This window comes from Chiloscyllium plagiosum, unplaced genomic scaffold (assembly GCF_037043375.1).
Source record: "Chiloscyllium plagiosum isolate Xiang-an unplaced genomic scaffold, Cpla_swu_hap1 HiC_scaffold_9, whole genome shotgun sequence".
NCBI lineage: Eukaryota > Metazoa > Chordata > Chondrichthyes > Orectolobiformes > Hemiscylliidae > Chiloscyllium > Chiloscyllium plagiosum.
In genome coordinates, this window is record NW_028270147.1 from 81,781,045 (window position 1) to 81,808,944 (window position 27,900).

Sequence of the window (27,900 nt, forward strand, 5' to 3'; positions counted from 1 at the left end):
TATGGCTGGTCCCCCAGTTCAGTTTCAGTTTAATAATAACCCCAAGTATGGATATAGTAGGGGATTCAGTGATGGTAATGTCCTTGGATGTCAAGGGGTGATAGTCAGATTCTGTCTTGTCATTGCACTTGTGTGGTGTGAACCCAAGCCCCAACATTGTCCAGGTCTCACTGTATTTAGACACAGATTATTTCAGTCTCTGAGGAGTCGCAAATGATGAAGCAACTGAAGTTGGTTTGGCCTAGGACACTGAAGAAGGGCTTATGCCCGAAACGTCGATTCTCCTGTTCCTTTGATGCTGCCTGACCTGCTGCGCTTTTCCAGCAACACATTTTTAACCTAGGACACTGTTGTCAGGATTTCCCACAGAAAGTGCATCTCAGACTGCAACATGTGTCGCATGAAAAAATCTTTTCCTCATATCACTTTTGCTTATTTTGGCAACAACTTTAATCAAGTGTATTCTCATTCTTGATCCTCCCATGAATGGGAAGTCTTTCCCTTAGCACTCTTTCTAGACCTCTCATGAATTGGAATACCACAATCCGATTTCCTATTTCCCTTCTCTCTTTCAAAGAAAACCATCCCAACTTCTCCAATCCATGAAATTCTGCATGCTGGAGCCATTCTGATGAATTTTGTTTTACACTGTCTTCAATGTCTTCACATTCCTTCCAAATATACAGCTCCCAGAACCAGACAGTACAAAGAGGCCCTTCAGCCCATCAAAGTCTGTACCAGCTACATTCAATCCAAACTAGTCCCAGCTGAGGCCATGAGTGGTGCAAGTGACAATCAATCAAGGGAACTCCTTTTGGCGTGTGCTTTATTTTTCCCCTCAGGATCAATCTGACTTACAGTTCTGGTTGTCAGATTATAGGAAGGATGCGGAAGCATTGGAAAGGGTGCAGAGGAGATTAAACAGGATGTTGCCTGATATGGAGGGAAAGTCTTATGAGGAAAGGCTAAGGGACTTTGTTAGGAAGAAGAAAGTTGAAAGGTGACTTAATAGAGACATACAAGATGATCAGAGGATTAGGTAGGGTGGACAGTGAGAGCATTTGTCCTTGAAAGGTGATGGCTAGCATGAGGGGACATAGCCTTAAATTAGGGGGGGGGGGGGGGGGGGTGATAGACATAGGTAGGTTCTTAACCCTTTAGTAATAAGGGCGTGGAATGCCCTGTCTGCAACAGTAGACTCGCCAACTTTAAGGGCATTTAAATAGTCTTGTATAAACATATGAATGATAATGGAACAGTGTAGGTTAGATGGGCTTCAGATTGGTTTCACAGGTCAGTGGAACATTGAGGGCTGAAGGGCCTGTACTGCGCTGTAATGTTCTAAATGGGAGTAGATTAATTTAGGATATGTGATCGGCATGGTTGAGTTGGACCTAAGGGTCTGTTTCCGTGCTGTACATCTCTATGACTCTTTGATCCTCTGGTACATATTCTTGCAGAGTTCGTGCGCCACTCTCCCTCACTCCGCAATCCGCCTTTTCCAAACCACCCTTGTGCTGTGTCTCTGTGAACGCCCGGCTTTGTAATTGATTGACTCGCGTGAGTGGAGACTCGGGCTCAGACAAAGGCAGGAGTAGGAGCACCTCGCAGTAACTCGGGTACGTACGCTTATATTTGGGGGTGTTAGGAGGAGAAGGGATGAGCAGTAGCTGAAACCTGGGCTATTACAGGATTGAATTGACTCGAAGACAGACAAGGTCAGACTGGGGCGAAGCTGCCATAATACATGAAGCAGGGCTGTAACAACTCTCTCTCTTTGTCATAAGGCTTGTGTGGTTGATGCTGGGGATTTTGCTGTCATTCTGTTGGGGAAATGTTCGTGAACTGTCTCTGACGCCCTCCCGCAAACCCAAGGTCAAAATGTTGATTTTTAAATGAGGCTTTCATTGCCCACAAGCTCTTGATACTCCCTTTTCTTACATTGAATGCACCATCAGGCCCTTCGAAGCGGATTGTTTATGCCCGGCTCTACCCTCCGCCCTCTCCCATCCCATTCCAACTGTCCCCTTCACCAGAACCCTTTGTGCTTGACCGTTTTATTTGGTTCTTCTTTAGGGTGTTGTTAACAGGGTGATTGGGTTTGGGAACAATTGGATTTTTTTTTTTAAAAAGAGCCTTCAATATTAAGAATTGTGGGAGATATTTCAGCAGGGATTCAAGACTGTCTAAAACGCAGAATAGGAATGAACATTAAGCGGTTGGGGGTCATATCTTGGCTCCGATTGTAATGAGTTTGGGTTCGACCACACCTGCAGTTCAATGTGCAGTTTTGGACTCCGCCTCAGGAAGGTTTTGTGCCTTAAGAGGTGGGGCGACAAATGTTGATCGGATTGATTTTTGTTTTGAGGGCTGTCTTGAGTTGAAGGTTAAGTATGGAATGGGCCTGCATTCACCTCAGTTTGGAAGAATGAGGAACAGTGCCATGTTGTGTAAATTCAGAAAGGTATTTGACCTGGCGGATGCTGAGAAGCTGGTTTCAATGTCAGAGATTGTAGAGCTAGGAATCATAGTGTTCAAGTAGCTGGCTGCTAATTACAGACTGATACAAGCCTTTCTTTCACTCGAGTTTGGTATTTTTTGGAATTCTTCAGCTCAGAGAGATGTGGATGCTCCACGCTGACTATGTTCAGGACAGAAGTAGATTTAAATGGTTGGGCACAATGGGAATAGGGTTGGGAAAATGGAGTTAATGCTGAAACAGGCTTGAGGGCAGTTGAGTGTCGTGCTGGAAAAGCATAGCAGGTCACGCATCATCTGCAGAACAGGAGAATAGACATTTCAGGTGTAAGCCCTTCTGATAAAGGCTGCTGTCTGTTCTGCTGTGCTTTTCCAGCACTACACTTTCAACTCTGATTTCCAGCATCTGCAGTCCTCACTTTCACCTAGTTGATGGCAGTCTAGTCTATTCCTGCTTCTATTTCTTAGATTTGTATTGATCACTCATTCTCACCTAGCTCCCCCGAATCATGTGTTATTTGCTTCGGTCACTGGATTTGATAGTGAGGTCTACAATCTTTAAAGTAAGGAAATGCCTTCTGCACTTATTAGTGACTTTCCTGGCTTGTACTTATAACCCTGGCTTTTGAATTCCCCCGCATGTGGAAATATGTTTGTTTCCAAATCCTTTGTTTTCTATAGACAGAATTCTTTAAAAACTATCCTAGCCTGAACTTGGTTATTACAGACTGAAATTTCATAGTCATACAGACCCTTTGGTCCACCTTATCCTTGCTAACCAGATATCCTAAATTAATCTAATCCCATTTGCCAGCATTTGGCCCATATCCCTCTAAACCCTTTATATTCATATACACATCCATTTGCCTTTTAAATGTTATAATTGTACCAGCCTACATCACTTCCTCTGGCAGCTCATTTTACGCACACACCACACTGTGTGGAAAAAGTTGACCCGTTGGTGTCTTTTTTTTAATCTTTCCCCTATCATCTTAAATCTATGCCCTCTAGTTTTGGACTTCCCCAAAAGACCTTAGCTATTCACCCTATCCATGCCCCTCATGATTTTATAAACTTCTATAAGGTCACCCCTCAGCCTCTGATGCTCCAGGGAAAACAGCCCCAGCCTATTCAGTCCCCCTGTGGCTCAAACCCTCCAGCCCTGGCAACATTCTTATAAATCTTTTCTGAACCCTTTCAAGTTTCACAACATTCTTCCTATAGCAGGGAGACAAGAATTGAATGCAGTATTTCAAAAGTGCCCTAACCAATGTCCTGCAACGTGACATCCCAAATCTGATACTCAATGCACTGACAAATAAAGGCAAGCACACCAAACACTTCCTTCACTATTCTGTCTAGCAGCGACTCCACTTTCAGGGAAATATGAACCTGCACTCCAAGGTCTCTTTGTTTGGCAACACTCCCCAGGAACGTACCGTTAAGTGTATATTCTATCCAGATTTGCCTTTCCGAAATGCTGAGGACAGACAAGGTCAGAGTGGGGCACAACTGTCATATATGGAAGCAGGGCTGTAACTAATTTGCCTTCCAAAGCCATAAGGCTTGAGTGGTTGATGCTGGGATTTTGCTATCATTCTGTTGAGGAAATGGTTCATGAACTGTCTCTCCCACCCTTCTGCAAACCCCAACTCAAAAGCCTGTTCTGCCATTCAATGAGATCATGGCTGAATTCCACAAACCTGCCTTGGGCCCATATCTCTTAATACGTTTTGAAGAAAAATGTATTGATCTCAGATTTAAAACAACTGATCTCACATCCACTGCCATTTGTGGAAGAGTTCCAAGCCTTTACCACCTTTTTGTGTGTAGCTGTGCTTCCTGAATTATCAGACACTAATTCTCAGACAATGCCTCGAATTCTAAAATTCCCCAACCAGTGGGAATAGTTTATCTTTATCTTCACTGTCTTTTCTTGTTAATGTCTTGATGACTTCAATCAGATGACACTACCTTTTTTTTAAATTCTAGAGAACCTATGTTGTACTCCCTCCAATATTATCCTTCCTAAGGTGTGCTGCCCAGATCTGCTCAAAGCACTCCAAGTGGGCTCTAATCACACCTTTTGTATAACTGCAGCTTAACTCCTGCATTCCTGTACTCCAGTCCTCCTGATATGAATGATAATAGGTTTCTTGATTATTTTCTGCATGAGTTATACTTGAGACTTTTGTAAATGAATAGTTTCCACCCAATTTTCCTGTGTGAGTGGACAAATTCCAGTCTCCTTTCACTCAACCATTTTGTATAAAGCTAATGCTTGACTTGAGATAAGAATTGAGTTAAGATTATCTTTGAGTAACTTGGTCATTGATAATGTTGTTTGTACCTTGCACAGCTCCCCTCCCTCCTTTTCTGTGTGGCTTGAAACACTTTTTAGAGGTAACAAAATGACAAATTTTGATTGTTTTACTCACTTCCTTAATAAAAGTAACAATTTCATTTAGTTAAGTATGCTATGGGCTAGGGTATGATGCATTTAATGGAGTATATGACAATTTGCCTTCTCCATGGAAATTGAGATTTTTAAAATATAAATCTCATCTCTATCTCTTTACACAACATACCTACCACCTTTTATCCACTTCAGAGTTCGTCATGTTCTGCTTCCTTTCTCTCCTTCCCACTATTAATCCCATAATCCACCACAGAACACACCAGATGGCCTCCTTCTTTAGAGACCACCGTTTCCCTTCCAATATGGTTGAAGATGCCCTCCAACACATCTCATCCACACCCTGCACCTCTGCCCTCAAACCCTACCCCTCCAACCGTAACAAGGACAGAACCCCACCGGTCCTCACCTTCCATCCTACCAACCTTCGCATAAACCGCATTGTCCGCCGACATTTCCGCCACCTTCAAACGGACCCCACCATCAGAGATATATTTCCCTTCCCACCCCTTTCTGCAAAGACTGTTCCCACTGTGACTACCTGGTAAGGTCCACCCCCCCCCCCTCAGCACCTTCCCCTGCCACCGCAGGAATTGCAAAACCTGCGCCCATACCTCCTCCCTCACCTCCATCCAAAGGAGCCTTCCACATCCATCAAAGTTTCACCTGCACATCCACCAATATCATTTATTGTATTCGTTGCTCCTGATGCGGTCTTCTCTACATTGGGGAGACTGGACGCTGTCTCGCAGAGCACTTTAGGGAACATCTGTGATACCAGCACCAATCAACCCCACTGCCCTGTGGCCCAATACTTCATCTCCCCCTCCCACTCTGCCGAGGACATGCAGGTCTTGGGCCTCCTCTCTCACCACCCAACGCCTGGAGGAAGAACACCTTATCTTCTGCCTCGGAACATTTCATACCCCAGGGCATCAATGTGGACTTCACCAGTTTCCTCATTTCCCCTCCCCTCCCCCCTGCCTTGCCCCCCACCTCGCCCCAGCTCCAACCTTCCAGCTCAGTACCATTCTCATGACTTGTCCAACCTGCCATTCCTCCTTCCCACCTATCTGCTCCACCCTCCCTTCTGACTTATCACCTTCATCCCCACCCCCATTCACCTATTGTACTCTTTTCTACCTTCTCCCCAGCATCCCCCCGCCTCCATTCCTGATGAAGTGCTTTTGCCTGAAACATCGATTTTCATGCTCCTTGGATGCTGCCTGACCTGCTGTGCTTTTCCAGCACCACTCTGATCTAAACATGATTAATCCCATGCCCATCACAATTTTCTGCCCAAGATTTCCTTCCTTCCCTCAGCTTTTACAATGAGTCAGTCTGTAGCCTCTATTGTTACTCAAAGTTGGCCTCCATGCAATTCACTTTCCCAGTCCTCTGATTTTTTACTGTCGTCCTGTCCTCCTTGATCTGTTCTCCCTGTAGTAACCCTGTCAACCTCACTCTCTTGTGTGACCCTACATCCCATACCCTTAACAACAGATCTGATCATCTCTGACCACATCCTTGTACATCTCAACATTTGCATCCTGTCTTTAAACCCCACCTGCTACTGTGCTTAATGTTGGGGGGGGGGGGGCGGGAATTCATCTCCTTCAATTCTGTGTCAATTGTTAAAGTCTTCAGCCATCGTGCATACAGCTTTGAATGTGATATGAAACATCTGGAGCTGCTAATTGGTTTGGTGGTATCTATCCTTTGATATGCCTTGTCCCCAGTTAAAGGTTTACTGTTCCCCATCTTATTCATTCTTCCCACAAATATGAGGTGAAGATTTCAAAGTGTCCAGTGCACTGTTGGTTTTGACGCATACTAACAGATTTGGCAGGTCAATATGCCCACCAGTTTAATTTTTAATTTTTGACTATCACCATCACTAGCAAGCCTGGTGCTGAAATATTGTTGACCTTCAATTGTCATCAGAAGTTGGAGATACAGTTTGGTTTTAAAGAATAATCGATCAGTCTAAATGTCACTTTAATGGGGAGTTCAAAGTCTGCAATAGACTTATAGATTGTTTTTCCCCTGGTGGCCAGGGTTGGTGGCTCCATCAGAAGTTTATTACCCCGTAATAAACAGGGACGAGAAGGAAAACTATTAGAGGGAGCTCTCAATGCATTAAGGCAATTACCAGCAGGGAGGGGGGATTCTGCTTGTAACATTGATAAACTGATTTCAGCTGATTTTGGAAAGAGGCGTTGGAATGATGGATGTGGGGAGAGGGGGCATACAAATAAATTCTTGATAGAATTTGAAGGGTGCTGACAGATGATCAGAAGATTTTTAAAAAGTGCACATAAACTGAACTTCGAGAGTAGATTACTCTCGAAGTTCAGTTTATGTGCACTTTTTAAAAATCTTCTGATCATGTCAGCACCCTTCAAATTCTATCAAGAATTTATTTGTATGCCCCCTCTCCCCACATCCATCATTCCAACGCCTCTTTCCAAAATCAGATGAAATCAGTTTATCAATGTTCCAAGCAGAATCCCCCCCTCCCTGCTGGTAATTGCCTTAATGCATTGAGAGCTCCCTCTAATAGTTTTCCTTCTCGTCCCTGTTTATTACCGGGTATAGCTATCCTAACCTCACTATGTAATTTTTCCTTACATCCATTCCATTTTGGCTGACATTCCTGTTCCAAAGCTTTGAATTCAATTTCCATTTGTTTTTTTTTGCCTCTTTAGGCCTTCTACTGTTCTTCTTCATCACGCATCTTTTCGTTTCTCCCATTTCAGGAGATCTGGCTCGGTTTTGTTTGTACCACAAGCTGATGTGTGTATTCCTTGATCATAGTTTTTCCTGCTGCCATCCTGGACTTGACCTCCTCTTGGATGGTTCTACAGCTATTGTCTGTGACTTTCTTGGTATTCTCTCAAGGGACCCTAGCTCTTTATCAGCAAAAATACAAACTGTCCCATTCTATTCTTGCTTGCCTTCCCTACTTGACGTTTATTTTCCTCTTCTTTCTATCCTGTTCATTCTTCCCAATATTGACCCAGTGGACTCTGCCGGTGGATTATCTGGCAATCTCTTTCCATTCATTTCCTCCTAGAATGTCTGCTTACCTATAAACAAGACCTATGTTGCCATTCAAAAATTCATTTCGAATAACTGGATTCAACATTGATGAAAATCTGACTGACTGGTAGTCTCTCCTTTCTCCCCCTTAATTTGCCTTCCCTCTGTCTGCTCAGTTGTTAGCACTCTTGGCTCTGGGTTAAATCTCCAAGTTTCACAATCAAAACCATCTGAAGAAAAACAAAGCCCAACCTGTGGTGCAATGCTGAGGGAGTGTTGCACTGTCAGAGATGCTATCTTCTAGATGAAATCTGGCCCATTTAAATGGGTAGTTATTGCAGCGGTATCTGGGTATCCAGGTAAGTGGGTCAAAGTTAATATGCAGGTACAGCAAGTGATTTGGAGGGCAAATTGAATGTTGGTATTTATTGCAAAGGGAATGAAATGTAAAAGTATTGAAATTCTACTGCAGCTGTATAGAGCCTTGGTGAGACTGTATATCTGGAATACCATGTACAGTTTTGTTCTTCATCTTCATCCTCTTTTCATGGAAGAAGCAATCTGGGGGGAAAAGTTCATTTCACCCATTTCTGGGATGTATACTTACCTTATGAAGAGGTGTTGAATTTACCTATTGGAGTTTAGAATGAGAGATGATCTTACTGAAGTGTATAAAATCCCAACAGGATTTGATAGGGTGGATGCTAGGAGGATATTTACATGGATGGGGAGAGTAGGACTGGTGGACATCATTTTTAAAAATAAGAGGTCTCCTTTTCTAAGATGGTGATGGGAAATCTTTATCCGAGGGTCCTTTTTAGTCGGTTGAATTCTCATCCTATGGAAAAGTAGCCTTAAGAATGGCTCATCTGATTGAGTTTGTTCTGCCATCCAATAAGAACACAATGAGTCAAAGGGTCTGGTCCTGCTCCGAAGTCCTCAGTTACTAAACTGATGAGGAAGACTCTGGTTTCTGAGAGGAATTGTAGTATTTTGGCTGTTTTGCCTTTTGAAGGTCTTGTTGAAAGCCTAATTTAATTGTTAGGGGCAGGACATGGCCATAATTGGGACAATTAGTCGTCAAAAACCTAACCTGGTAAGATATATATTTATCGCCAGAACAAAATACATTTTTTTTTCTTCTCTTGTTTTTCTTTCAAGGGCCAAAAAAATGGTGGTACTTTCCAAAGAGTATGGAGCTGTGGTGCTGACTGGCGCTGCCAGTTTTGCCATGGTCAGTTACCTTGCTTTCAAAGTTTCGGCAGCGCGCAAGAAGTACAAAGTGGAGGTGAGTTTATGCCAAGGAGCATTACAGGCTGGAGTTGCCTGTGTTTCCTACTAAAAAAGCAATTTCTGTCAATGAAGACGTGTTTGATGCATCATCTGCTATACCTTTCCTCGGTGTGTCTTAAGATGTCCGACAAAGCAGTAGAGGCCGTTTGAAGGCCTTTCGGGTCTGATGTCAGCGTGGTGTAAGTGGTGTGTGCTGCATGGCTTGGCAAAGATGAAATGACAAGTTGAAGCCTATCCTGTTTAATTTTGAAAACCTTTCACCTAATTTTACTCTTCTATACTCCAAGATACCTTTCGACTGCTCTCTGAATTCCAGTGGCTAACTGAGTTATTGACTAGTTCAAGTGTAGGACGTTTGAACAAGGCGTATGATGTGGAGATTTACAAGACTTGGCAAATTTTACTTAATTACATTTTTTGTCAAATTGCACATTAGCTATGCCATTCATCTTTGATCTGTTGACTTTCTTGTGTGTGATCTATAATGTCACATGGCTTTTCCACTCAGCCTTTTCACAGTAACACTTCTTAACCTTGATTACACTTTTGTATTGTGGTTTCTCAACAGTGATTTTGAAACCTTGGTGTATAATTGTAAACTGTGTCATTTATAATTGGACCCTCAGAGTCTTTCAATCTTGTTTGCTTTGCTTGACTTGTAGCTCAAGAAGCTTAATAGAACAAAGCAAGATGTTGACTCAATTACTGACTGCCAACAACGTTAGACAACGCACCAGCGGGAAAGGGAGGGTGAGCAAGAATAACCAGCATATTGCCTCATCTCACTCCCATCCTTTTGTGAATTCTACAAACTGTGTTGGAATTCAGACCTGAGAAGCTAAAGGCTCGGTCTTGTTTAACAAAGGGCACAATCACCCGATGAAGGAGCAGTGCTCCAAAAGTTAGTGCTTCCAAATAAACCTGTTGGACTATAAGTTGGTGGTGTGTGTACACCCCAGTCCAACACCGACGCCTCCAAATCATTATCTAATTGGTTTATCTCCCAGTAGGTAGCCAGTATATCCTGACCTCATGTGGGATGTCTCTAGCTCAGGAGTGTTGTGCTGCTTGGGATTTTGCTTTCTGTAGTTGTCTAGCTCTAGTCTCACTCGAATACCCATACTTCTCAAGGAGAGGGAGAAAAGCCAGGGAATTCCTAGAGGCATGGCACTCCTCCACAGATTCAATCAATAAGCACATCGACCTGGACCCAATATTCTGACCACTGCAACGGACAGCTGGAACTGACCACTGGAAGCGGCAGATTCAAACCACTACAAATGTCGGAGGAAAGATCACAGAAGCGCTTCACAGGAGGCTCCCAAGCACTGAGGATGTCACCTAGACAGGGGACGAAATGTCTGCAACACAAATTCCTGGCTCGGTGAACAGAACCACAACAACTAGCACCCGAGCTACAAATCTTCTCACAAACTTTGAGAGGGAGAAAAGCCTTAAAGGAATATACTGTAGCTACAGCTTTCTACATCCTTAGATTCCAGTGGCAAATCTACTTTGTAAGAAGATTATGTGCAGGGAATGATTATTCTGTGAATCCCAGATATTGTAATACGTAAGTCTCAACTTAGTCATACTTTGGGTATCAACATCAAACACGCAGAAATACTAAAAACCGGTTGGTTCAATGTTTCCTGAGCCAAATCGAGCATTTGATTTGTGTGTGAATAAACTTTTTAGCGACAGTGAGTGATGTCCATACTGGTGTTGGGTTTTTTTTTTGCATAAACTGATACATGTTTGGCTAAGAAGAACTCATCTTTTGAATTTGACTGGAAACTTTGAACTTCTACTTGAAACTTAATCCTGATTTGACCCCTCCTGTCAATTTAGAAACTATGGGGAAAGGATTGGAATAGAGCATTGCTTCAATTTTTTTTTAGAAAAACTCCGATGGGCGGCACGGTGGCACAGTGCTGCCTCACAGCGCCAGAGACCCGGGTTCAATTCCCGCCTCTGGCGACTCTGTGTGGAGTTTGCACATTCTCCCCGTGTCTGCGTGGGTTTCCTCTGGGTGCTCCGGTTTCCTCCCACAATCCAACAAAAAATGTGCAGGTGAGGTGAATTGGCCATGCTAAATTGCCCGTAGTGTTAGGTGAAGAGGTAAATTTAGGGGAATGGGTCTGGGTGGGTTGCGCTTCGGTGGGTCGGTGTGGACTTGTTGGGCCGAAGGGCCTGTTTCCACACTGTAAGTAATCTAATATAATCTAATCTAATGTTTATCTTTCTGTCTGGGTGTGAGAATGAATATGTAATATAAATTTGAATGTGATTTGGAAGAAGAGTGGAAAACCTTTCCTGTTCTGTTGTCACAGTATAAAGTGTGCACCATGAGATGAATCAGCAATGTGCGAATTGAGAGGTGAGGTTTCATGAGGTAGGACTTTGTTAGCTGTAAAGATAGGAAAAGCAGTTGGAAGAGGCCGAACTGCATAAGGCTGTCGCAGAACTTAAATTTCAGATGTTCTAAAGTTTGGTTTGAGTAGTGTAGTGATACCTATCCCTGTTTTACCTCAACCTTGACTATACTTAACAACCAAGCCTCAATAGCCCTCTGCAGTAAAGATTGATTGATTGATTTCAGAGAAGAAAATTCCTCCTCATCTCTGACATAAATTGTGAGGTTCTGCACTCTCTCACGAAGAATAGAGGTGTATACTATTTTCTAAATTGGGAAATGCTTCAGAAGTCTGAAGTACAAAGGGAATGGGGGTCCAAGTTCAAAATTTTCTTAAGGTAAACTTGCAGGTTCATTTAGGAAGGCAAATACAGTGTTAGCATTTATTTTAAGAGGACTAGAATACAAGAACAGGAATGTAATGCTTGGCTGTACAAGGTTCTGGTCAGACTGCATTTGGAATATTCTAAGCCCTGCATCTAAAGAAGGATGTGCAGGTCTTGGAGCTTTACAAGAATGATCCTGACAATGAATGCTTGTCATTATGAGGAGCAGGTGAGGACTCTGGATTATAGAGGATGAGGGGTGATCTCATTGAAATTTGCAGAATACAGAGAGGCCTGGATAGAGTGGATGTGTTTCCACTTGTAGGACAGACTAGGACCCAAGAGTACATATTCTAATTTGATGACCTTTTAGAACTGAGATGACTAATTTCTTCAGCCAGAAGATGGTGAATCTGTGGAAGTCACAGAAGGCTGTGGAGGCCAAGTTATTGAGTCTGTTGAAGACAAAGATAGGTTCTTGATTAGTAAGGGGATCAAGGGTTACAGAGGAAAGGCAGGAGAATAGGGTTGAGAAACATATCAGTCATAGTGGAGCAGACTTCGATGGACTGACCGACCTGATTCTGCTCTTATATTTTATAGTCTTAAATGGGTGATCCCTTACCCTGAGATTAGGCCGTCTGGTCCTAGACAATCCCACAAGAGGAAGCATATGTAGCCCATATATGAGGGAGTTAGGAAACCAACTAATGAACCACGTGAACCTGCTCAGCAACGTTTGTTATTTGCATACTAGCCCTTCAGTTACAATGAGCCAGAGTCTGCAGAAAGAATGATTACATTATAAATATACAAATCAGTTAGTAACTTGTAGTGAGTGAAGTAAAGGTACCACACACGTTGCCAAAACAGCCCTTTGCTGTTATCTTCTCTATGACTGTGTCATAATGTCACTGCTTTTACAAATTGATGACCCACTACACTTGCCACAAAAGATAAGCTAGGTAATTTTGGGGTACTGGTGGCATTCTGGCTAGTGATCCAGAATCTGAGGCCAATGTTCCAGGGACCTGTGTTCAAATCCTACCATAGCAGATGGTGGAATTCCAAATTCAATAAAAGTCTGTCCAAAAATAAAAATAGTGATTGTTTGCCTAATGGTGACCATGTAACCACTGATAATTGTTATTAAAAGCCCCTTTGGTTCACCAATAAAGCCATAAACTCCCCAAGTTTTACAACATGGAGGGAGGCTGTTTGGTCCATCATGTCTATGGCAGTCACCAGCACCTACTACTCTGCTCCTATTTTCCAGCACTTTGCCCATAGCCTTGCCTGCTGTGCCTCTTCGAGTGACAATCTAAATTATTTTTAAATGGCACGATGGTTCTGCCTCTACCCACTTTCAGAAAAGATTCTTCCTTTAACTTCCAACCCTGTCCTCGTCTTAAATGTTTCTTCCTATCTATGCCTGTAATAACTTTGTACACTTCAATCAGGTCCCTCCGCCCCCCCCCCCCCCCCCCTCTGCTCTACAGAAACTACCCCAACCTATCCAGTCTCTCTACAAAGCTGAACCACTTCAGCAAAGGCAACGTTTCTGATGAATCTCTTTTGCACCTTCTCCAATGCAATCATATCCTTCCTGTAGTGTGGTGACCAGAATGGTTCACCGTATTCTAGCTGTTGTCTAACCAAGATCTAATTTCATAATAAAGGAAAGAATCCCAAATGCCATCTTATCTATCTGTCCTGTTACCTTCAAGGATTTTGTGCTCCCTCAGGTCCTACTGTTCACTGCGTATTTCCTTGCCTTGCTCATCCGCCCAAAAATGTCCTGTTTTAGATTAGGAAATTTGCCATCCTTACTCTGTCTAACATTTGACTCCAGATCCACAGCTCTGTGATACAGCCTTAACTGCTCTTTGGGCAACTAGGGATGGACAATAAATGCTGGCTCAGCCATCACTACCCACATCCCATAAATGAATCAAAAAGTAAATAAAGGCCAGATTTATTTCCTGTAAAAAGTCAGTTTTTTTTTTAAATTGGTATAGACTTGTCACAATGTTTCTGCATGTTTGGGAGCAACAATAAGTCTAATAAAATCCCAATTGAAAATTCACTCCAGGTCCAGTTTCCTCCCACTGTCTAAAGATGTGCAGGTTAGGAGGACTGGCCATACTGAAACTGCCCGTAGTGTTCAGGATATGTTAGCCAGGTGGTTAGCCATGGTAAATGTGGGTTGGTGACGATTTGCCACGGCAAATTTGTCGCCGATGATTAGCCATTGCCAGTTCTCCACCAGCATTTCTTCACTGGGGTCATTTGACATCTGGAGACTATTTGCCACCAGAAATATATATATGTACTGATTGTTTTCCCTCCCGCCTGTTCTTTCATACTTCAGTCCCCTTTATTTATACAACTACATACTACATTTTGATTTTTTTTAAAAAAAAAAGGTAAAATAAATCATTTTATTGGTTACATACAAAAGAGTTACAAACTTTAACCAGGAAAAGGAAATATATTTAAAATATCTTTATAATGGCAGTAAAATCTCACATTAATATTAAACAATGAAATTTTAGTTCATTTGATAGTTATGCACTATTCCTCTAATATATTCTAAACTATTTCTTTCACCGTATTCAAGAACAATTTTTTTTTAAAATTCTATCGTCTGCATCTCTTTTTTGTTTAGCTTTATTTGTGATCGATTCTGCTAAATGATGTATCCAAGATTCCCTACCAAATATTATATGATTACTTCCTTGACCACTATCCGCCAAAAGAAATTTTTCTTCTGCTCCGTTACCTGGCTTATATACTAATGGTTATTAAAACAAGTAAACGCTACCACCAATATTCAAAATATAAGACTTATTTGCAGTGGTGAATCATCTTCAGTGGCCAGTGGGCGGTGGCTAATCAGTGGCGGTGAATGATCCCATGCCGGGTAAATGTAGGGATATGGGATAGGGTAAGGGACTGGATTTGGGTGGTATGCTCTTTGGAGGGCCGGTGAGTACTCAATGGGCCAAACGGCCTCCTCCCACACTGTTAGGGGTTTTATGGTCATGTTAGACGCAGTTTGGTTGTGTATGGTCTCTCCTGCTTTAAATAGCAACATTAAGGATCCTCTGTTCTAACAATGTACATTATTTTTCTTTATTAAGTATCCTGTGATGTACAGTGACGATCCAGAAAATGGACATTTGTTCAACTGTATCCAACGTGCTCACCAAAATACGTAAGTGTGATTGAATCAGCGGTAATTTACACACGCTCAGTTCCCACGATTTTGTATCTGTTCTTTTTATATCTCAAAAGGGCAATTAAAAGTTCCCAGCTGAAGGTCAAACCCTGGGAAGAAGTTGCTTAATTGTGTTTATAATTTATACAATGTTTAAGATTTGTGCAATTTTTAAACTGATTTTTTTTTTGTTGTTGGCTAGGTATGAGTTGCATGAAGGTCTTTCTTCTTTGAAGGATTTTCACCATGTGGCCTAGTGAATTTTCCTCACCAAATTTGCCACATTGACTCTCCACACTGCCCATGTAGTGCCCCTTGTGTCTAATTCTGGCACCATCTTGTCCCATACCATTTCCCCAAAAGCCACTCTCCAGTCCTCTGAAATGGAGGAGAAACCCTGGCCCTTAGGCCATCTTTGAAAGACTGCTGCGCACCATACCAAGCGATCCAGATTTGCCCTTCACAGCAACATTGCACAGAGCTCACATGATTGATGGTCCCTGCACATACAAACCCCAATTTCTCAACCTTTTCGCTCTTTAAACCATTACAGATTACCTGTCCCTAGCTCCATGAGTGTGAATGCTCTCTCTAAATCACCACCATCTAAAGCTACATGGTCAAGTGGGGAAATAAGACCATAAGACATAGGAGCGGAAGTAAGGCCATTCGGCCCATCGAGTCCACTCTGCCATTCAATCATGGCTGGGCATTTCAACAAATGTCACATACATGCAAGCAACTAGACAAATTCAACATGTGCTTTACAGTGGGCACCATCAAATGGTTGCCAGTACCTCACCTCCCAGTGCCTTCATGTCCCTATTTCATCTTGCACCATCCCAACAGCACATTTCCAAACATCATGTCTCTTGCCTCCAGCCCCCTCCCCAAAACATGAAGACCACACTGAACTTTATCCATGACTGTCCTCCATTTCTCCTGGTAGAACACAGCAATGACACTCACCTCGATCCTATATGGTATCTTTTTAGAAGGCACAATGGCTGTCATTTCCACAGCACTCCTCTCCCATGGCCTGCCATGTCCTGTATTCTGAAAACTTCAACCTCTTTCCCCCCCCATAACATCCCCTCCAAATTCACCTGCCATTAGCCCACCCCATCTCTAGCCCAACCAGTTATCATTCTTTGCCCAGCTCTGCAAATGCCTTCCTCCTCATCCTTTTTCTTCTTCTTTCTTTTTCTTCTCTTTCCCCCCCCCCCCCCCCCCCCCCATGGAGTCTCAATAAACAGTAACCACCCTTGACTGGACTGGGAACTAGCTCCCTCCAGTTTCTGAAGGGACCATGTAGTTGAATTATACATGCAGTGTATTTACGGTTGGCACGTGGCGTCAGTGTTAGGCACTCTTACATGTCAGTCAATCTATGTGAAGCTGTTTATCCCACCCCAGGACAAATTCCTATCAAAGTTAAGCAGCAGGTCTGTATGCCTGTGCAAAACAGCACATCGGTCTAGCAATCTGATAATATTTTGGCCCAAAGTGCCCAAGGTATGATACAGAGCCTAGCAAACTGGATTCCAAATTGGCTTGAAGGTAAGAGACAGAGTAATAATGAAAGGTTTTCTTTTCCTGGACCAGAGGCTTGTGGCCAGTGGTTTGCCACAAGGATTGCTGCTGAGTTCACTGATTGTCATCATTTGTATAAATGACCTGGATGTCAATACGTGAGGTATAGTTGGTAAGTTTGTATATGACACCAAAATTGGTGGTGTAGTGGATAGTAAAGAAGGTTATCTCCGTGTACAATGGGACTGTGATCAGATGGGCCAGTGGGCCAAGGAGTGGCAGATGAAATTTAATTTAGATAAATGTGAGGCGCTGCATTTTGGTAAGGCAAGCCATAGCAAGACTTATACACTTAATGATCGGGCTCTAGTGCTTGTTGCTGAACAAGGAGACCAAGGGATGCAGGTTCAGTGTTACTTGAAAATGGAGTATTAGGTAGACAGGGTGATAAAGGTGATGCTTGCCTTTATCGGTCAGTGTATTGAGTACAGGACATTGGTGAGGCCACTTTTCGGAGTTCAGTCTGGTCTCCCTACTATAAGGAAGATGTTAATCTTGAAAGGGTTCAGAAAAGATTTACAAGCATGTTCTTGAGATTGGTGGGTTTGAGCTATAGGGAGAAGCTGAATAGGCTGGAGCTGTTTTCCCTTGGAGAATCGGAGGCTAAGGAGTGACCTTACGGAGGCTTTTAAAATCATGAGGGGCTTGGATAGGGTGAATAGCCAAGATCTTTTTCCCAGGTTAGGAAAACTGGAGGGATAGGTTTAAGGTGAGGGGGGAAAGGGACAACTTTTTACACAGAAGATAATGTGTGTATGGAACAGAGGAGGTGGAGATTGATAGAATTACAACATTTAAAAGGCATCTGGATGAATCGGAAGGGTTTAGAGGGAATGTGGGCCAAATGGGATTAGATTAGTTTAGGATGCCTGGTCAGTGCAGACAAGCTGGACTGAAGGCTCTCTTTCTGTACTGTATAAATAGGCAGGAATGCTACTACGTTTACAAGCACAAAGAGAGCAAACAAGTCCTGAGTTACAGCCTGGTTCAATCCATAAACTGGGTTCCTGTTCCTACACGCAATGTTAGCTGCCAGTGTAATGTAAACATGTATTCATGATGTGTTCACAAATGCCAATGGACGAGGGATGTGTGCAGCTTGTACTTGTGGACCCATGGTGCTGTTTGGTCACACACAAAGGGCGATCGTTAGGGACAAGTGCTGGGCTGAATTCACTAGGTACCCAATCTAGTTTTTCAACACTTACCCTGTTTGGTAAGCTAGGAAGCTGAATATTAATTAAGCGAAATAAAAACGAAAAGAACCGTGGATGCTGTAAATCCGAAACAAAAACAGAAGTTGCTACAAAAGCTCAGTAGGTCTTACAGCATGTGCGAAGAGAAGTCGGTGTTAACGTTTCTGGTGTGGTGACCTTTCCTCAGCTGAGAATGGGTCACCAGACCTCAAGCGTTAAAACTGATTTTCCTTCACAGATGCTGCCAGACCTGCTGAGCTTTTGCAGCAACTTCTGTTTATATTAATAAAGCGAGTTGGGCAATAGCGCTAACAAGAACCCCCCTTGATTGACAACTCATCCTGCATAGTGAGAACCCTCAAAGCATAAGAGACCGTGAGATGCTCCTGTAGTGGAGAGTAGGCTTGCAAACCTTCTCTTCCGAATTTGCCACAAATCTCTCCATCGCCCACACCCCTACAAGATTCCTCCCCATGTAATTCAACTGTTTTAAGTTGATCTGTTGTAACCTTCAAGAATTTTGCTGTTCTAAGAATTGCTCCCTTTTAATTGTTATAAACTAACTTTGTCAACTAGTGACCATGCATTATTGTATTTGTTTAGCGCTCCACATGAACATGAAGGCAGTGTCACCAAGTAATTCAAGTTTCAGGAACATGTAGTGATGGGACATTCAACTTTAGTGAGCACACCGGTGAAGAATCTGTTGGCTAGCAGTGTTTGGAAGTGGAAGAAAGTTAGTCTTAGCAATGGCCCACATAAGGTAGAAATCTCAGCCTGGGGAAATCAACATGAACAGTAAAGTTGCATTGTAGTAATAACCTGAGCAGCCGTAGAGACTAAATAGCACCAAATGTTCTTGGCAGTACTTATGATGTTGTGTTTGATGTGAATTTTTGTTGAGGTGTTAATAATGGCATTGTATTTAGTGACTATATAAATTTCAAAACTCTGTTTGAAGTATCACACTTGTTAAATGTTGATGCCTACACATTTAAGGGAAAACACAATTACCAAACGATCTCAAATGGAGTTGAATTTTTTTTTGTTTTGAACCTCTTGGCTATTTTCAGTCCATAGTTTTCAGTATTGCATGCGCTGTTTTTGAGTACTGGATTTAGAGGCTATAATATTAAAACTTTAAGATGATACACATGAGGAAAATAGCAACAGACTTCAGAAGGATATTTGTCTCATGGAAAGGGAGCTGAAGTTCCAAAATAAGAAAGGGAGGTGAGCCATTTTGTTGGAAAGATGGTCAAAAGTCAAGTACTGGGGAACTATTTGAGGAGTTACAGCAAGGTCTGGAACTAGATTGAAGTAGGAGGCAAAACAAGAGTTTTTATTTTAGTTCAGGAGAATTGATAAATATTGAACATTGTTTCTCTGTAAATCTGTGCTCTTTGTTTACTGACCCTTCATCTTTTACAATCAGCAATCATAAGGTGGGGCACAACCTTTTTTGACACAATGAATGGTTAGGGGTTTGGTTTGCACTGCCTTTTAAACTGACCAAGAGATAAACTGGGGAAAAAAAATTTGTGAAAGAGCAGAAGGTTGGGCTTTGCATTGCTGTTTGATCAAGTTGCTATTTACATTATTTTTAGTGGATAAGTTATGACACCCCTCCAGGGCAGGTGGAATTTGAACCCAGTCCTTCTGATCCAGAGGTAGTGTCTCATGAGCCTCATAAACAGGAAAGCAGACAAACTTGGTTAGCAGGATTCAAACCTGAGCAGGGCCACCTCTAATTTTGGATATATTGCCTTAACCACTCGGTCACAACTACGCATCACCTAGTTTTTAACCTGACTGACTGGCTTTCTCCTCCACTGTATTATTTTTAAATTAGGATTAAAAAAGGGAATGCAGTAAAGTAGACTACAAGTCTTCCTACCCTGTCTTTCTTGGGGGGGAGGGCGAAGAGGTGGCATACATTTTTACTCCACCAAATGTTTAAACTAGAGACGTAGGCAATTTGGTGGTAGATTAATTGAAATAAATGTTTTAAAAAAAAAAAAAATTTATAAAAAGGAATGGAGGTTCTTGTTGCATGGTGAGTGTCTCTATCTCCGAGCTCCTTGCTCAAACATTCAAGTCAGATGTGTGTAATAACATCTCTAAACAGATTGATCACAAATATGTAGACTTAAGTGACTGCAATGGATAAATACTTGACATTCCTGCCTAGCGTTATAACAAAAACCTGCTGAGTTTCTCCAGCACTTTGAAGGTGTTGGATGTCTGAAATAAGCGCAGTTTTTTTTTCTCCTTTATATGCTACTGTAACAAAGCTGCTGCTTTTTTAAAAAGACTCCATTTATTCTTGAACCTTAGTTTCATGCAGGCTAAACTAATGAACGGCTAACCTAGGCTTTGTTCCAAAATTGAACAGATTCTTTTTGTCTTAAATTTCAACTTCTATTTGGAGCACGAAATTCCAGCAAGTGGTGTAATTTTATCAGAGAAAAAAAAAAGCAAATATGAGGTTTTTATTTCAAATCCAGTATGCTGGAGAGACAAAGACTGGATTTTTGAGTTTGATATGACTTAGTCAGATCTCTGAAAATATCAGACTCTCAACATTAACTGTTTCTCTCTGCAGATGATGCTGTCGGACCTGCTGAGTTTCTCCAGTGTTTGTTGACACCTTCAATATTCTAGGACTCCATTTACATACATTAATGTCTTCAGGCACTAAATATTGCTTTTTAATGCAATTGCCTCCCTTTATACATAGCTGGTATGCAAGGCTTGACTACATAAATAACTATTGAGGTCAGTTAGCATTTATTTCTTGTTTAACATCTCCCAGTGGGGGATTGTAACAAAATACAATTGAGTAGCTGACAAATTAATTTTAAGGAAATGGAAACTTACTAAATTCAAATAATGGTGTCCAGGGTGGTGATACACCATAGCCCCTACTAGTCTCTGAAGATCTCTACTCTTCCAGGGAGCACCCAAGTGGGACATAACTGCAAAAGAGGGGCAGACTGCATACCTGATCAAGAGCTTATGCTCGAAATGTCAATTCTTCTGCTCCTCGGATGCTGCTTGACCAGCTGTGCTTTTCCAGCACCACACTCTTTGACTCGGATCTCCAACATCTGCATTCCTCACTTTCTCCCGTCAGGTGCAACAGTCCCCTACACAACCGGTGCCTGGAGCTGTTACCTGCCACTTTAGCTAGACCTAGGAGCAGGCCCTCTGACCTGCCTGTCCCTCCCCACACAGGATGCCTGTAGATCGAGATTACAGGAAATTCCAGCTGGTTAACTGTTTGAATTTAGCTCCATCTATAAGTTGAGTGATCTTTTGTTTGAGAGTTGATGCAATTAGTCACTTTCAAACACTTTACCTGTGTCGGACTTTTATTTTGTAAAAGATGGAATGGAATCAACTGTAATGATAAGTTCTTCTCTCTTGTTAAATATTTTAGACTAGAAACATATCCAGCATTCCTATTCTTTCTGGCAGTCGGTGGAATATACCGTCCAGTAAGTAACGTTACAATTTCTTAAAGTTTTCTTTTGATCATCATTTTCCTCCATCATGGTTTTGAAAAATGCAACTTGCTAAGTAATCTTCATTGTTTAAACAAAGGTGCTAAGCTGATAAGAGCTAATGTTCATGTTTCCCAATTACTTATAAATAAACAAAATCTGACATCAGATTAAAAATACAATTTTTTTCGATCATGTATGGATATTTTAAATTAGACCAACAATCTATTTTGATTCTTCAATTTTACGATGTTTAAACAGTAAAATAATGCATTACCAAAACATGGAGTTAGATTTTCCTCTTATCTTTAACATTGTGTTGACAGGAGTTGTGCAAGGGAATCCGACCGAATCCTTAAAATAACTTACTGTAGAGAAATTGAATGTTCTTCCAAGCAATTTCCTCTGTACTTGGAACCCTCTGTCTCAGTTTTAAAGCCTATCCACCGTGTACAAAGAACAAATCAGGAGCATGATGGAGTACTCCTCTTGCCTGGGTGGGTGCAGCTCCTGTACCACTCAAGAAACTTGACTCTATCCAGGATAAAGCAGCCCATTCCTTGGGCATCACATCCACTCCCTCCACCACTGACACTCTGCTGTTACTACTTTCTAAAACATACACTGCAGAATTTTACCAAGGATCCTTAGACAGCACCTTCTAAATGCAGGACCACTTCCATCTAGAAGGATAAGAGCAAGAGATACATTGGGAACACCACCATCTGCAAGTTCCCCTTCAAACAGCTCACCACCCTGGCTTGGAAATATATCACAGATTGCAGAGTCAAGATCTTGGAATTCCCTCCCTGAGGGCATTGTGGGTCAACCTACAGCATGTGGTCTGTACAGGTTCAAGAAGGCAGCTCACCACCACCTTGAAGAGCAACTAGAGACCAGCAATAAATGCTGGCCAGCTAGCAATGCCTGCGTCTCAAGTGAATAAGAACTTTGCTTAAGAGACTTGCATTTGCTAAATAAACAAATATAGTCAAAAATCTCTACTGTGCTACACACTGCCACACCTAGCTACAAATGGCAATCCAGAATAGAGAATCTTGTTAATAGATACAGGGAATGTTAGATGAAATCAAACGATGAATCTCAAACACAAAACTGAGGTCACAGTTAATTGAGCTACAGTAACCCTCTTGCTCCCCATGCTAGACTTTCTTTTATCCCCAAAATATTTCTGAATCTGTCATCAGGATAGCAGCTACCACAAGATACCACAAAAAGCAAATGTACAACTAAAGAAGTTAATTCATGGTTTTGGCTAAAGAGGGAATATTGGTGAAGAAAGTAGGAGAACTATCACAGTGGACCTATTTTGACCATATCTCTGGTCAATGTCTCAAATTAACACGAGGCTAATAAAGTGCACCCTTTCCTACTTTACAAGCAGTAACTTTACACGTGCTTGTCTGTAGTCCAGTCCGGTCAAGTATTCCAAGTTCAGGGAATCTTACCAATGGTGTTTTTTTTTCTTTTTTTTTAAAAAGCGACTGGCAAGTACACTCGGTGGAATTTGGATAATTGGAAGACTTGTTTATGCACATGGCTATTCCAGTGGAGGTAAATACTTTATCCTAAATCAAGTGTATAAAACAAACTGCTTTCATTTCTGCATCATTTGAAATGTAGGCATTTACTAATCATACTCAACAGGATGAGATGACAACTTGCACTTTGATTTCCTAATAATTAACCTATTTGGGTTAAACATTAACGGAAGCTAAAAAGTTAGCAATTCTTCTGAATGAAGTTAACTTTTTTTTAGGAGCACAGGTAAAATCGGCTGAAGAAACAACTGTTAACTCTTTTAAAAGTAAAAATACACTTTAATGAGGACATCTACAATGGTTTTAAATTTGCTTTATTTTCAAAACTGTATATTTAAGGTACTGCTTAAAATACACTGGGATTAATTTTAACTGCTAAATCAAGTGCTTAGCTAGATCAGAGGTTTAAAATGGAGAAGAAAAGTCAATCTGATCTCAACCCAGGAGGAGCAGGCAGGTGAAGGGAGACAGATTGGTAATTTAAATATCAAAGACTGGCAGCCTCCAATTTAACTTTCAATGGCAGGGCTAGGTTTCTCAGGCTCAAAACTTGGGAGTATATAGAAGAATGGTAGTTATACCGCTGGCACCTACAGTGTGTGCCCTGCCCAACCTGGAGGTAGGCTGACCTCAAGGTGGGGGATGAGAAATGGAGAACCCACACTCTGTGTTTGAGTCTCCCACACGTTCCTGCTGAAGCCATTGTGTGTGTCAAACTGAGCAAATATGAAGAGCTAACCTAGATCCAGGTTGAACAACTTAAAGTTCACCTTCATTGGTCTTTCCTAACTGTATTCCAATTGAAACCAATCTCTTCCTCTAATTTTCAGTCTCCATCCAATCAGTGGCTTTGCTTCCTCTTTCAAAAAACTTCACATCCAAAATTTTTACGTCTTTAATAACTAACTAATTAATTTTCAGTAGGAAACAAAAAGGACCTTCATCAGAGACATTGTTTCAAAAGCCTCTCTGAAATAGCACATTGGTCAATCTGGGCCTGATTAAGGTTTTGCACTGAACTGCATGCACCTAAAAATCCCACTTCTTGTCTCTAACACTTCACAATATTGCTCATCTAATTTATAGACTAATATGCAGATTTTTTTTTCTTAATGCTTTTTCCCTGAAGGGTTGTAGGAATATGGAGCATTCCATAGACACTGCAACTGAAGATCTGGATCCCAGCCGGGACCCCTTGGCCTTGACATCGGTCAAAGAATCAATGGAATGCAGTCTGTATAAAGCAAGGATCAGTTTAATGAAGTAAGGCAGCCTGACAATTCTGTCCAGCAACACACACAGGTTAAAGTTTCTGTGCTCAGTGATGAAATTGCACAATAAGAAATTTTTAAGTATCAGTGCAGCCTTAATTACAAAAGAAGTCCAATAAGGTGACATGATTGGATTAGCCTAATTGAGTCAGATGTACAGCATGGAAACAGACCCTTCGGTCCAACCCGTCCATGCTGACCAGACATCCCAACCCAATCTAGTCCCAATTTGGAGATGCCAGTGTTGGACTGGGGTGTACAAAGTTAAAAATCACACAACACCAGGTTATAGTCCAACAGGTTTAACTGGAAGCTAGTGTGCTTCCAATTAAACCTGTTGGACTATAACCTGATGCTGGAAAAGCACAGCAGTTCAGGCAGCATCCGAGGAGCAGGAAAATCAATGTTTCTGGCAAAAGCCCTTCATCAGGAATATAGGCAGAGTGCCTGAAAAGTGGAGAGAAATGAAAGGAGGGTGGGGTTGGGGAGAAAGTAGCATAATTTTCCTGCTCCTCGGATGCTGCCCGAACTGCTGTGCTTTTCCAGCACTATTCTGGAATCTGGTTTCCAGCATCTGCGGTCATTGTTAAAAATTACACAACGAGGTAAAAACAATCTAGTCCCACCAGCCAGTACATATCCCTCCAAACTCTTCCTATTCATATATCCATCCAAATGCCTCTTAAATGTTGCAATTGTATCAGCCTCACCACTTCCTCTGGCAGCTCATTCCATACATGTACCACCCTCTGCGTGAAAACGTTGCCCCATAGGTCTCTTTTATATCTTTCCCCTCTCACCCTAAACCTCTAGTTCTAGACTCCCCATCCCCAGGGAAGAGACTTGGTCCATTTATCCTATCCATGCCCCCCCATAATTTTGTAAACCTCTATAAGGTCACCCTCAGCCTCAGACGCTCCAGGGAAAATGTCAACAATATTTCCTGGGAAACAGTTCTTGTTTTACTCTGTCATCCCATGCTAGCAGTTCAAGGTTAGTTCGAGTGGTCAATTAATGATTCATAATTCACTTTATGAAAACTCTATTGTTTGCCTTATCTTCTATTACAGCTAATTCAGCAAAGCAGCAGTGTAGGGTTCACAAAGTCAAATCATAACTTGCAGCCATTTTGTTGTGTTATTAAAAACTTATGTATATTTATTGCTTCTGACAACAGCCAGGATTCAAATTTTGAATCCTTATTTGCCCCCTTTAGTCATTCTATAATCACATCATAAATGTGAAGGCATGGATCAAATTAATCCAATTCTATGGCAGCCCAAAGAATGCCATGCTTGCTCTTCCTCCAAAATGGCTGCAAGTTATGATTTGATTTTGTGAACCCTACACTGCTGCTTTGCCGAATAAGCTGTAATAGAAGATAAGGCAAACAGTATAGAGTTTTCATAATTAATTTTATGAACCACTCGAACTAACCTTGAACTGCTAACATGGGTAGATGATAGAGTAAAACAAGAACGGTTTCCCAGGAAATAGCGTTGACATTAGGCTAATCCAATCATGTCACCTTATTATAGTAGTTTGGACTCTTTTTGTAATTAAGGCTGTACTGATTTTTGAAAAACATAATTGCTTCTTGTGCAATTTCTTATAGCACAGAAGCTTTAACCTGTATGTTGCTGGACAGAATTGCGTCAGGCTGCCTTACTTTATTAAAGTTGCTTTACACAGACTGCATTCCGTTGCTTCTTTGACTGATCCAGATCTTCACAATTGTCCAAGTTAAACAGAATTTGCTAGTTTGCCAATGCAAAATCCAACAAAGGTTAGGAGCTTTTAAGACATCTTCCTGTGTTTACAGGGGTTTTCAAGCATTATTGGGCTGATAGTGCACTAAAACAGATGTGCCAAGGAATTTTCAAACATTGGGTTGAATATCTGTCACATTTTATAATTTCAGAGTGCTCAGAAATGTTTTACCTCGTACAACATCTGCTCCAATCAATCACTCTCCTCCTCAAAGCATAACACACGGACCAAGCTTTTCTGTCCTAATATCAAATGTGCCCAAGATTGCTTATTTACACTCCTCCCATGTTGCAATTTGAATTATAGGGTTAAAAGCATTCCGATCCTATAAAAGCTCTTCTGCACTAATTTTCGGTTTCACAACTTGAAGTGGGGTGGTGTTTCTAGACCAGTAGTTGTCTATCCCTAAATTGCCTTTGTCTAATGGTGAACTAGTCATCATTCAACATTGAAAGAATGTGATGGATATGAGCATCAGGTTAAGCCAGCATTTTTTTTTTAATTACTTTGCATTACATTTTTATTAACTGAAATTCATAATTCCTTTGTGTTCCCTCTTAGATCCTAGCAAGAGAAGATATGGTAACTTTAGTTCAATAGCACTGCTGGGACTCATGGGGACTGCAGTAGCATTTGGATTTCAACAACTGGGATGGCACAGATCTTGCTATGGGAGGCCTATGAAAGTTAATTTATAACCTTGATGAGCGTATACTCCTAGCAAAATCACTTGGCAGTAACTTTATCTCTAATAGCAACCACTTGCTTCTGATGTTTGTATGGTGGACCTTTTTATAAAATGAGAATAAAGTTCTTGCATATGGTAATTGTTTTGTTAAATTATGAAGTAGTATTCTTCCATACATACTTTTTATATTTTTTACATTTTGGAAAATGTAAGTGTTCCTTAAACTAAGCATCTCACCTTATTCAGTAACTAGAAGGTTGAACAGCACAAGCTCCAGACTGCAATTCAAATATCAGCCACGATTACATAATCTATTTTTTTTCCTGCCATTAGTTCTGGAAAGGGCAGAAGTTGAGAATGGGGAAAATAAGGTTAATTATCAGCTCGGCTCTATTGTAGCATTCTTACCCAAATGAGTGAGGTTAAAGCCTCATCCAAGGAATTTCGCCTTTACTCACAAGATGATGTGTTAGTACAACATGTACAGCAGTTCAGCAGTACACTGAAACCGCATCTGCCTGTTTTAGTAAACATAGCATCTGTCTCAGCAGCGGCTCAATGGCACTGTGAAAACAGCAACTGGTTCTTTTAAGTGTAGTAATATAAACAAAAAACACTACATAACATCAATTCTCTCAGTTTATTTCCACAAGGTCCTTTTTTTTGAAAGCTGGTGTATTCTTCAGTCATTAAGAAATTCAGTTGTTGGAAATTGGCAAAGTAACATTAATGAACATGTTGCATAGAAATAACAGTACACATTCTGTCCTGAAAAAAGTTTACAAACCTTTTAAACTAAGTGCAAGGTAGTTTGTCTGCAGTTTACACAGAATTGAATCCATGATTTAAAACAAAACAATTTGCTAATTATTTTTGTAATTTACCTTTCCACCCATTTGAAAATGGTGAGTTTTCAGATGCCAAGCAACACGTTAATCTTCTGCTTTTACACATCAAAAGTCAGTACTAAGAACTTTAATACAGATTAGTAGTATCAAAATCCAATTTATTGTATAGCTACATATCCATCTTGGGATTCCCCATTTAAATTTCAGCAGGCAAAATTTACAGATATCGGGTTACCTTTCTTTCAAGCAAGAGACGAAGGGGTAGAGGCTACAAT

General features: G+C 41.4%; 1 protein-coding gene across 1 annotated transcript; it reads left to right on the forward strand.

Moving 5' to 3' along the window:
* Positions 1-1,485: 1,485 nt before the first annotated feature.
* On the forward strand, positions 1,486-26,916 carry mgst3a (microsomal glutathione S-transferase 3a). The gene is made up of 6 exons (XM_043699852.2): positions 1,486-1,619; positions 9,098-9,224; positions 15,115-15,188; positions 21,423-21,480; positions 22,989-23,061; positions 26,651-26,916. The coding sequence occupies exons 2-6, from the start codon at positions 9,108-9,110 to the stop codon at positions 26,785-26,787; spliced, it is 459 nt and encodes a 152-aa protein (XP_043555787.2). The 5' UTR covers positions 1,486-1,619; positions 9,098-9,107; the 3' UTR covers positions 26,788-26,916.
* Positions 26,917-27,900: the final 984 nt, after the last annotated feature.